General features: G+C 32.3%; 1 protein-coding gene across 1 annotated transcript; it reads left to right on the top strand.

The window, feature by feature from the left end:
* The first annotated feature begins 8,821 nt into the window (after window positions 1-8,821).
* LOC120083466 (borneol dehydrogenase, mitochondrial-like) lies at window positions 8,822-11,472 on the top strand. The gene is made up of 3 exons (XM_039039234.2): window positions 8,822-8,944; window positions 10,143-10,461; window positions 10,755-11,472. Exons 1-3 carry the CDS (start codon window positions 8,910-8,912, stop codon window positions 11,211-11,213), a joined length of 813 nt encoding a protein of 270 aa, XP_038895162.1. The 5' UTR covers window positions 8,822-8,909; the 3' UTR covers window positions 11,214-11,472.
* Window positions 11,473-12,465: the final 993 nt, after the last annotated feature.

The following is a 12,465-nucleotide window of genomic DNA, read 5'->3' as shown; positions in this document are numbered from 1 at the left end:
TTGACGTATCTATTTCTATGCGTACTTTTTTTTTAAAAAAAGAAAAAAGACAAGTAACTCATCTAATCTTTCTCAATATAAAATTAGGCAACTTATTTAAAAAACTCACTGCTCGAGTCCAAAATTAAAAGGAAAAAAGAAAATAAATAATAGACCAAACCCTAGACTAGAATCATATATTCTCCATCTTCATATTTGAGTTCCCACAAAGTCCACCAAAATATAAACAATTTGGATATCTTCAACAATTCAATGAAGAAGTTATTCGTTTATCTTCATACTTCTCCCTCTAATCTTCTTCTTCTTCTTTGTAATATGAATCACTTTTCTATTGCATTTTATTAACTATTGTACTTCAACATCTTAGATGTTGCTTTTTTTGTATTGTATTTCAATGTTTGTATTCTATTTTGTGCTATTGTGATAAACTTGTATGCTAAATTTATCTATATCCTATATTTTTTAAAGAAAAAAATGTATCTTCAACGTATCAGTATCCTCAATTTTTTTATAAATATATATATTAAAAAATGATGTATCCTTAGACGTATCCGTATTTTAGTTTTTTAGAAATTGACGAATTGCCGTATCTGATCGTATCCGTATCGTGTAGCGGTATCTGTGTCTGTGCTTCATAGCACTAGATCTTTCGTTGTCTATGATCATCATTCTAATTATTATTTTAGAATTAAAATCACCATAAATTACTATGACTTGGCCTATAATTTGGCCTTCCATGATCTATCATCGTCATTCTAATTAACATTTTTGAACTAGCAACAAAATTATAAATAGAGAAGAAGAAAAAGAAGAAGAAGATTTATAGTTGAAGAAGAAGATGAAGGAGCCGAGGAAGAAGGAGAAGCCAGAAGATGCAAAAGGCAAAAATACTTAAATTTTGTTATTTATATAAATATTTTTTCTTATTTTTCTATTTTTGAAAATCATCCTAATTTTTATCAACATTAGTGAAATAATAATAATAATTTTCATGCAAGAAAATATAATATGTGAATATGTTCTCAATTCTTATAGTAAAAATGTTAATAGATAACAAAATGTTATTGAGAAAATTAACAACAAACTACTAATGGAGACTAAATTTAAGATTTTTTTGAAAATATATGAAGTAAAGTTTGGGTTATACCCAAAAATAATATAGCTCTTTAAATACATGTCAAAAACAGAATCATGTGCAAATTTATTCTAAACATAAAATGGGAATATAAACAAGTGACAAAAATAGGCAAACTGGAAAAACAATGATAGAAATTGGTGTGGAACTATTCAAATCTATCGCTGCCATCATCTATGTCATCGTCCATGCATCTACCACAATATAATACTCGTGGATCTTGCCTAGAACAAGATTCAACAACATCACACCATATTATCAAAACAACAATTGAAGCAAAAATCTAACTAAAATGGCTAATAGATAGTGATATTTTACTATATTTAAAAATATTTTCATTAGTTTTACTATTTGAAATAATTATCCAAAAGTCTCATGGAACTCAAAATAATTATTCAAGATAGTTTTTCTTTTCAAAAAATGCAATACTCTTTTGATTTGTGTCTACGACTTGTTGAATATAAATATAAGTTATAAATTTATTAAACGTTATTGAAGTTGAATGATTTATTAGATAAAACAATGAAAATTCAATTTTGATGGTTTGGTGCTAGTTTTGTCATTAGCTCACATATAAACTCACAAATAATAACAAATGCACAAGTATTTGTTGACTGCTAAATTTGGTATATCAACATATATATCAACTATAAAGTATATTCTGTGAATAGTATATTAAATATAAATATTTTAATTATATAATTAATATAAATGCTCATATACCAATAATGAAAAATTGGAATAATAGAAATGAAAATTGGATTTTTTTTTGGTCATATTTGCAAATTGGAAATAACCATTACATATTAAAAAAATAGAAATAACTTATAAATATAATATTGCAAGATTAACAAGGAAATAAAATCCAAATTATTATGAATTTTTTTTTACTATATATTTGAAAGCGTATAAATAGAAATATGCAATATTATTATAATGTATTGTCGTAATTAATTATGACTCAAATAACATAACATATAACTATTAACATCTAGGCGGTCCCATTCCCACTCTCTCCCTATTATATATATTACATATTAAAAAAATTGAAATAATTTATAAATATAATATTGCAAAATTAACAAGGAAATAAAATCCAAAATATTGCTGGCATGCATCGTACTACGGGGATATAAATGCCTCATCCCCACAGTCCCTGAAATTAATTACTGCAATGAATTTAAATTATATATTAAAAAGGTAATTCTTTTAAATGGTAACTATCGAAAATATTTTCAAACATAGTAAAATATCATTATCTATCAGTAACAGAGTTTGATAGATTGTGAGAGATATCTATCACGGTCCGTCATGATCTATCATGGTCTGTCACGGGTAAATAGAAAATTTTTGTTATATTTATAAATAAGTTGACTCATTTTTCTTTATTTGAAAACAGTCTTATTGAAAACTCATAATTTCAAGGATATTTGTAATAGATAGTAAATTAAGGGGGAAAAATCTAAAAATATATCATCTCTTTAAAATATTTGTAAATATGAAAGTGTTGATTAGTCAACTTTTAAATTTTTTTCTAATTTTTCATTTCGCCCCTAGTCTTTGTTTTGTTGCACACATTCTTCTACCATTTCTTCTTATTTTCTTTATTTTTTTTTTTTGGTTTTTGCTTCTTTCTTTTATTTATTTATTTTTTAAAATTTTGTTTCATTTTTTCGATTTTTGCTTCTTACTTTTTTTATTTTTTTATTTTCTTTTTTTTATCCGGTTTTTACTTCCTGTTTTTTTTCTTTTTGCTCTTTTTTTTATTTTATTTTCTTTCCTTTGTCTGGTTTTTGCTTGTTCTCTTTCATTTTTTTTCCTTTTTAATTTTTTTGTTTCTCTAGTTTTTGCTTCTTCTATTTTTTTAATTTTTTTAATTTTCTTTCATTTCTCTGACTTTTGTTTCTTCCCTTTATTTTTTTATTTTTATTTTTCTTTGATTTTTGCTTCTTCTTTTTTTTTTCTTTTTTATTTTTTTTTTAAATTTTTACGATTTTTGCTTTCTTTCTTTCTTTTTCTAAATTTTCTTTCCTTCTCCAGTTTTTGCTTCTTTTCTTTTCTTTTCTTTTTTTTTTTTTTTTAAAAAAAATCTTTCCTTTATCTGATTTTTAATTTTAAGTTTCTCAATAATAGCCAATGATAGCTTTGAGTGTTAATTTTTTAAAGTTGATAGTCACTAATGAAAGTCTGTCAGTGACAGTCACTAATATTTTCTATCATTGATAGTTTAATCTTTGATGATTTTTTATAGTTAATAGCCATTTATAGAAGTCTATCATTGATAGCCAACTTAGTAAATTTAATTAATTAATTTGAATCTTGAACTAAAGTGTAAATGGGATGCCTAAAAATTATCACTAATAACACGTTATTAGTGATAGAAGCTATCAATGATGGCATGTTATTTGATGATAAGAACGAATGACAGAAGTTATCTCTAGAAGCTATCACTAATAACTACGATATAAGTGATGTCAGTGATATCGGTGATTGAACTTAGGTGATATCCATATATCAATGATATGAATGATATAAAAGTCAATTCCATTTGATGAAAGTCTATCATTGATAACCATTGATTGAAACTATCAATGATAGCCATAGTAATCAGTGATATTCGTATATTAGTGATGTGACTTAGGTATATATCAATAAAATGAATGATATTAATGGTATTGTTGATATGACCTAGGTAATATCGGAGATAATCACTTATAGACCTCTCATCGATAAACTTCTATCATTTATAGTTTTAAATGTTAATCTTTAAAAGATGATAGTTTCTTTTCAAAAGTTGATAACTACTTATAAAAATTAATCATTGTTATCCACTATGTGAACCCCGAGCCCTAATTTCTCTACTTGAGTATGTTCCCTATTGAGACCAGTATAGTGAGTAGGTTGATGCGGAAATTAATGTGTAATTATAGAAAAAAGGGTGAAAAATTAGAAGAAAAGTGTGAATTTGAAAGCTTGACTCTTGGGTAAAGCTTGGAAAAATTGGCTAAGTGTAACCCATGCGTTGGAAGCTAGAAAATTGGCTAAGTGTTGTTCCATGCGTTGGCCTTGCTCATTTAGAAGTTATTTGGACGTTGAAGGAAGCCAAAGTGTGGCCAAGAGAAACGCATGCGGCAACCAATATCTTGAGAGGTTAGCAAAGCATGCGGCAACCTCAAGTTTGAGCGGGCATGGGCGCTGGTCGATCATATAGTAAGTGATCAGCGCTACACGATGAGGTAGGCGATCGTACAAGCGGGCATTGAACGATCGTGTAGCAATGTGGGGAGCCAAGCGATGCGGTATGCGATCGTGCTGTAAAGTGCAGCGCTAGACGATGCGAAAAGTCGCGCTAAACGATAGCACTATGCGATGGACGATAGCGCTATGTGATGGGCGATAATGCTATGCGATGGGCGATAGCGTTAGACGATGATATGTTGGCACTACACGATCGACATCAACGTTAGAGGATGACGCTGGGCGATGGTGCTATGCGATGGGCGTGTGCGAGATGATAGCTGTGCTTCGCTAGACGATGGGCATCAGCACTACACGATGAGCAAGAGCTATGCGGCAACATTATGCGATGGTGCTATGCGGCAACGCTATGCGACGGTGCTATGTGGCAACACTATGCGATGGTGCTATGCGGCAATGCTATGAGATGGTTCTATGCAGCAACGATATGCGATGGTGTTATGTGGCAACAGTACTAGACGATGAGCTATGTGGCGATGAGACAAGCCATGGTGGACGTATAGTGAAGCGTCTTGCATTGCTAAGGTTTGCAGTACATAAGGTTATTATGCATTGATGATGTGCTATATGTGTTGGACATCCGAGGGCATGTGGGTGCATAGGACAAGGCTAATTGTATGCGTTGGAAGAGTGTTGGTCATTATCCTAGTTGAGCGTATAGGGTAAAGGTAAGCCATGCGAAAGAGAAGGATATGCGACCAAAGTTGAGCCTTGCGAGCATCTAGCATGTGTGACCAAGTTGCGTCAATTGGATGCACAAAATAAGATTAAATGAACGCGTTTTGGTGTTGGATGGACGCATACGCCAACTGGTGGTGTCTGGATATAAGTATGTTGTGCCAATTGGATGGATGCATATGAGGTTGGGTGGACGCATTTGTGGTAGATGGACATATTAAGGTAAGATGGGCACATTTGAGATTAGATTGACGCATTCAAGATCGTCATCCAGACATGTGGCTTGTTGGGGAGAAGTTTTAGGCCTTAAGGAAATGAGGTGGATGTACAAGAAGACATGCAAATTTAAGTGTTGACTAAGGAAGAGGAGGACACCTTAGATTGTGATGGCATGAAGGTTGCGTTGATAGTGTAAGGAAAAGACATTTGGACATGCGGCCAAGTAGGAGGTATCGACCTTGGAGAGATTTTGGACGCCTATAAATAGGGCCAATGACTTCTCTTCAGATCATAATTCAAAGGACATTAAGAAGAGTATATGAAGGCTGATTGTGAGGAAACTATGCGTTGATGAAAGAACGCATGTGTTGGTAACAAAACTATGCATCGGTCATAAAGCTTCAAGAAGAGACGCAGTTGGACAGTGAAGTCTGGAAATAGCATCAACTTGGGACGAGGATATCTCCCAGTATACTCGTGTGTTTGGAGTGATTTCAAAGGCACCTAAAAGCTCCACGAGTCTAGTTTTTAGGGTAGGGTGCTGAAGAAGAAGCTCCAAAGAATCGGGTTGGAAAGTGAGGAAAAAACAGAAGGGTCAAGCTGTCGGGTAAGCTTGGGTCAGTCTTGAGGATTTGAAGATTCCGACCAAACCACGAAAATTTCTGAGCTAAGATTTTAAGGTAAGCTTCCTGAGACATTGTAGAGCATGTTTTCATAAGGAAGTATCTCACGATAAGGCTTAGAACTATGAGTAATCTGAGCTTTAAATTGAATTTGGCTCTTAGGGTTCAAAAGGGAGCCCGAGGTAACCAAGGAACTTCTAGAGAGAAAGGTTCCTAAATGACCAAGGTGAGTGATTAAATATTTGACTAAATATTTACAATGTTTTAAAGAAACCATATTTTAAAGAAAGATTATTCTCATGCTAGCTAGTTTTACAAAGTGACTTCCAAGCAAACCATGAGTTATGTTTTAAACGCATGCGATGTATAAAAGTTTATTGAAAAACTATTTATGTGTGTTTAAATACACCAAGCATGTGTTAGTATATTTAAAGACATGTTTTCTATGCATTATGCTTTACATGCTTTAAAGAGAAAGTCATTTATGACTAGTTTTACTTGAAATGCGATATCGAAGGACATTTGAGAAGGTATCCAACCAACTCGATACCGAAAGACATTTGAGAAGGTATCCGAGTAGCTCGATACTAAAGGACAAGTTTAGAGAAGGTATCTGAGCAGAAGTACCTAAGGTATGATGGTACTTAGTATGGCCACGTGTACATAGGTAGTTAAAGTCAGAGATTGAGCAAAAGGGTTTTCTCTTGACTAGCAGTTGACGTTGGGATTTAACCACAACAAGGTTATTCTCAACTAAGGAATAATTTTAATGTTTTCTAACAAAAATAACTTTATATGCTTTATGCTTGAAAAATGTTTATACTGCAGTACAAGGTTACTGTAGAAATTTATATTTCAGATTAATCTCTTTATTGAGACTTTTGCATGAGAATCAGTTTTCTTTCTTAAGTCATTGACTGGGCTAGCAAACTCACCCCGTTTTCAAATGTTTTTCTTTCCCCCAGGTAGCAGTCAAATTCTCAGGAGATAGCTTTGCATTTGCTCTGCCACTAAGGGATAAAGATAGTGTAACCCATCTGTTAGGTGGTTATTGTAAATATTGTACACATGTTACAGTTATTCATATAGGGACTAAGGTTTTGGGAATCGGGACTTGTGAAACTAGTAATGTAATCACTCTAAATATGTTGTGTTTTTAAAATTAATAAATTTTGCCTAAGAGGCATCCGCTGTGTACAAGTTACATGTTGGTATCAGAGATTTTCGCTAGATTTATTAGGCAATAAGTGTCAACAAAAGGGTTGATAACTGCTGCAGTCATATCCTTTCCTAGGCTCAGAGAGTAGTCTAGGACAGGGTGTGACACACTAATAGCTTGGGTGTTAATATTTCAAGTTTGAATTCCAATTGATCAAAGTGTATCAATGATAGCCATTGAAAACTGATAGCAAATTAAAAGATGATATTTCAAGTGCTACTATTTTAAGGTCGTATTAATATTTCTCAAATTAAAAGCTACCACTGATGCTGCTATCAGTGATAGCTTTCAATTTGAGAAAACATGAAGAAACACAAAATGGTGGGCTGCATGTGGGCTTTTTAGTCATTTACCTATATAGCTATCACTGATAGCTGCTATAAGTAATATTTAGAGCTATTTGTGCAATATCTCTAATATATTTAACTTTATTCCACATCTTTAATTATTTTGGGTCTTATTGTTATTTATATAACCAATCCTAATTTCAAAGAGGGCATGTGCACCCTCTTGGCCTTATGTATTTTAGCTACTACATACATTTATATTGGTATAATATTATCTATATTAAGCACAAGCTTTCATGAATCACATGAAAAGATCACATCATATTATTAAAGATACTGTCTGACATTTATGTATCCACAATCACCTTCTTTCTTGTCCAATATGGAACTTTTTGTCACATTTTTGTAACATATGGTCTCTCTTGTCATTGAAACTAGCCTACATAATTTTTCAAATGATATGTTATTATTATTGTCATTTACCTAATAACAGACTAAACGTAGTCACCATTGAGAGCCTAGAGTACAATAATTATGAAAATAGGGATTTGAAGCTTCAATCTCTAAAAAAAAAGATTATGTCAATTATCGTTAAACTAAACTATCGTTGAACTAAGTTTACTTTAATATTGAGAGTCTAGAGAGTCGAAACATATGAACAAAATGTTATTAAAATTTATGAATAAAATTGTATTAAAATTTAAGATACTTAATTAGATGCAAATAATCAAATTTCAAAAAAAATTTATGATTTAATTTACATTTTGAGAATATAATATTAGAAAAAGATGATTGTGATGACTCTCAAAACCCTTAATTTGTTGTACCAATTCATTCTCTGACATAGTCGTCAAAATGCGTGTAACAAGCACCACACATATGTGAGTATTTTCCTTATTTTGCAGGTCATGTTCATCCCCTTCCCGTCGAACAAATTTGCCATTTGGTATGATGTGAAGATTAGTTGCATTGTTTTCTAACTAAATTTGGCATCAACATAATAAATTAATAGATATCTATCACTGATAAATCACAATTAATCAAGGTCTATATTGATAGACCCCAATTAATAATAGATCTATCAAGTAGGTCTATCAATAATAGACTATAATAAGTCTATTACCACAAGTCTTTCATTAATCAATAGGACTTAAAATTGATATGGCATATATTTTCAGATACTTTAAAATTCGATTGTAATTGCTCTTATTTTGTGTTAGATTATCATAATCGGTGTCATTGACTCATTAGAAATACGGATATAAAGATTCAAATATTTTACCTATAGTTAAAAGCTCAAACCATGGTCAAGGTAAGGAAAATATGCATAAACATTAATGGACAACGTTCATAATAAATTTTGAAATTGAATGTCAGCAACAATCATTTCTTCCTAATTTTATAAATAGGGTTCGTGGAAAAGCAATGAAAATATCGAATAGTTTTTCAAAGAGAAAGGAAAAGACAACAAAAGAAGTTTAATTGCAGCCATGGCCGTTCCCTTGCTTCCCGCTGCTGCAAGAAGGTAACACATTCACATAAATATCCTTCATTTTGTTCAAGTCTCTTATTTATTGACTCAAATTGAGTACAAAGGAGCCCTTTCTTCATATGATCAACTCAATTATCAAATATCTCAAAAGGATGGGCAAGTTGGTCAAATCTAGTATGGATAATAACGTGCACTATAATTGGAGTCGGATTAAATTATAAATTTGGTCCCTATAGTTTGGAGAAAGTTAGAATTTAATTCCTTTGGTTATTATACAAATTTCATTGTGTCGTCCCAATGGTTTGGTAAAACTCTCAGTTAATGAGCCATCGTGAGAATTTTATCAAATTTTAGTGACTATATATGAGCCTTTTAAATTTGAAGGATTAAATTTAAATAATGCCCAAACTATAGGGAAGAAAGTGGTACTTTAACCAATCTCAAACTTTCTCATACAAAAATGACCTTCATATCTTTCTTTCCCACATAAAATTGTTGTCTTTGTAGAGATAAAACACATTTGCAATAAATGATTGATTATCTCTTCTCAAATGAACTTAACTATATGAATCAAAGAAGTAAAAAATAACAAAGCAATCGTACCATTATATTTAAATAATGTGGATAATCTATTAAAAATGTACAAGCTATAATTGAGAGATTATTAATAAGAGAATTTAAAGATCATTAAGAATATGTCAAATTGAATAAAAGAAATTAAATTACGAAGATAATTTTTAGTTTTCATCGTCAATCCATCTCTTAAATGTTCATATAGATTAAGGGCCTATTTGGAGTGACTTGAGAAAAAAATGTTTTTCAAAAAACTCATTTTTATTTAAACACTCTTGACAAAAAGTGATTAAAGTATATTTGAAAAAATTATTTTGAGTGATTGTCAAACACTCCATTTTCTTATAAAATGACTTATTTTTAAAATTAAACAGTTGAAAATGTATTCCAAACATACTCTAAGTATAAATTCATGAAATCCAACTGCATAAGCTAACGAGTTATAATAAATTTAGTCATACCTATTAATACTATTAAAAATTTTCTTCACTTGTATATTTGAAAACTTGTAAAAGACCCAAAATGACGTTACAAAGGATTGTTATGATCGAATATACTATATTAATTCACCATCCAACCCAAAAGTTTAACTTTCTTAAAGAAATTTTTCATCATATACGTGTAATATATGACACTTGAAATCTTGGTTTCTTATTAGACTAGAAGGTAAAGTGGCACTAATCACCGGAGGGGCTAGAGGAATTGGGGAATACACTGCAAGACTGTTCTTTAAACATGGTGCTAAAGTTGTTATTGCAGACATTGAAGACGATTTGGGTCATTCTCTTTCCAACCATATTGGCTCTTCATCTTTTTCCTTCGTCCATTGTGATGTGACAAAAGAGAAAGATGTCGAAAATGCAGTCGACTCAGCTCTCTCCGACTACGGCAAGCTAGACATCATGTTCAACAATGCAGCAATTCTTGGAGCTCCAAAGTTCAACATTCTTGAAAACGAATCATCAGACTTTCAAAAGGTACACTAGACCGTCTTAAATGTGTTATTTGGTGTTCCGGATTATCAAACATAGGGTCTCGCTGATTAGTTAGCGAGTAGGACTCTAGAGAGGACGCATCCTCGTGGGGTTAAGGTGCAAACAGCCTCAAAACCTAATTTGTATTTGTATTAAATGTTATTTGCGTTATTTACGATTCTTGCCATAGAGTTTACCGAAATGTCCTATATAAATTCTTTAACGTTACTGGTGTCTCTGAATCTATAATATGATATTTTCTTTCTAATAATAAATTACTCTCTCGTTATGACAAGGTACTCAATGTCAACCTACTTGGAGCATTTTTGGGCACCAAACATGCGGCGCGAGTGATGATCCCAGCAGGTCGAGGTAGCATAATCACGACTGGCAGTGTTATTTCGAGCATTGGTGGGATTGGCCCGCATGCATGTACAAGCTCAAAGCATGGCGTGGTGGGGTTGATGAAAAATGCAGCTGTGGACTTAGGGCGGTATGGGATTAGGGTTAATTGTGTATCACCCTACGGTGTGCACACGAAAATGACTCGAGAATTGTTCAAGGTCAAAGATGGAGACGAGATTCCAAGTCTGTATTGGAATCTAAAATGTGGTGAGGATGTTGTGAAGGAAGAAGATGTGGCTGAAGCTGCTCTGTATTTAGCAAGCGATGCATCTAAGTATGTGAGTGGCCACAACTTAGTTGTTGATGGAGGCTTCACTGTTGTCAATCAGGGTCTTTGCTCCTATAAATAATCTAGTAATTCTCTAGGTTTTCCACCAACAATAATAGCAAGAATAAGGTGCAATGAAGAACTTGCTCGCGTTGTGTAGGTTTTTCGTTTGTTGAATAATCCTTTTATGAATTATGATCGTGACTTGGAAGTGACTAATAAACCATAATACGAAGTGTTGTAACATGCAGTTTTAATAAGGTTTTAACTTGTAAAGGAGGAAGCAAGTTAAAGATGTCTTTTCTTTTATAAAATTTAATAGAAAACGTATTTGATCGTAAGAATTGATTCGTTTATTAACTTTATTGCTTAAGTATAAATATCTCACTTACAACACTCTCAAATACACAACAACACATACATGATCTTCAATCTTCTCTTCTCTCTACTCTCACATATTTGTCTCGTTTTTATGGTATTATGGTAGTACTTTCACATTTGTCAATAAAATATGGAACGCATTATAGAGTAAATATGATCTGAAGAAGCAGGTGCAAAAAAAAATATTGCAAGTTACTTCTTCGCTTTTAAATGGTAGATGATAAATTTTTAGTTAATTAGAGTAATTCCAAGACTTTCAGATGATAGTAATTGAAGTAGCATCTTAAGGAATTAAGATTAGAGATAATTTTATTGTTGGGTCACAAGATGCATTGATTCAAGAAGGCAGTATAAGATGTATATGAAAAGAATAAGTATTACTGATCTTCTAATGAACAATTTGTTTATGGTTCAACCATAATCTAAGTTCCTCTTAGGCCAGTGAGAAGGTGGGGACCCTTGTTCAAATCCCGAAATCAACACTTAAGGAAATTACTCATCTACTTACCTTATGTGGGAAGGAGTGACTTTCATCTTGTGGAGTTATATTCCCAACTTCCTATTCAGTTAAATCCCCAAAATGGTAGGCAATTGAGTCCCTAATTTCTATTTGGTCTGATCCTCAATATGGTAGGAATATTGAGTTCCTATTTAGTTAAGTTTCTCTCAGGCCTGTGAGAATGTGGGGACCCTTGTTCAAGTCCCAGAATCAGCTACTCATCTACTCATCTACTTATCTTATACGAGAAGGAGTGAATTTCAACTTGTAGAGTTATGTTCTCAACTTCTTATACGATCAAGTCCCCAAAAAGGTAGGCATATTGAGTCGGTGACTCGAGTTACTCTCACCCGTGCAAATCAAAGGATGTACCCTCACAACTAAGAGTTCAGAACTCACTTAGGATTAAGATCGAGTCACACGTGATCATCTTGTAAAATATTAATCTAATCAA

The sequence above is a fragment of the Benincasa hispida genome, chromosome 8 (assembly GCF_027475165.1).
Source record: "Benincasa hispida cultivar pf3 chromosome 8, pf3_genome.v1.1, whole genome shotgun sequence".
In the NCBI taxonomy this organism is placed as follows: Eukaryota; Viridiplantae; Streptophyta; class Magnoliopsida; order Cucurbitales; family Cucurbitaceae; genus Benincasa; species Benincasa hispida.
The sequence above is the reverse complement of the archived record's forward strand: the minus strand, read 5'-3'. Positions and strand labels throughout refer to the sequence as shown.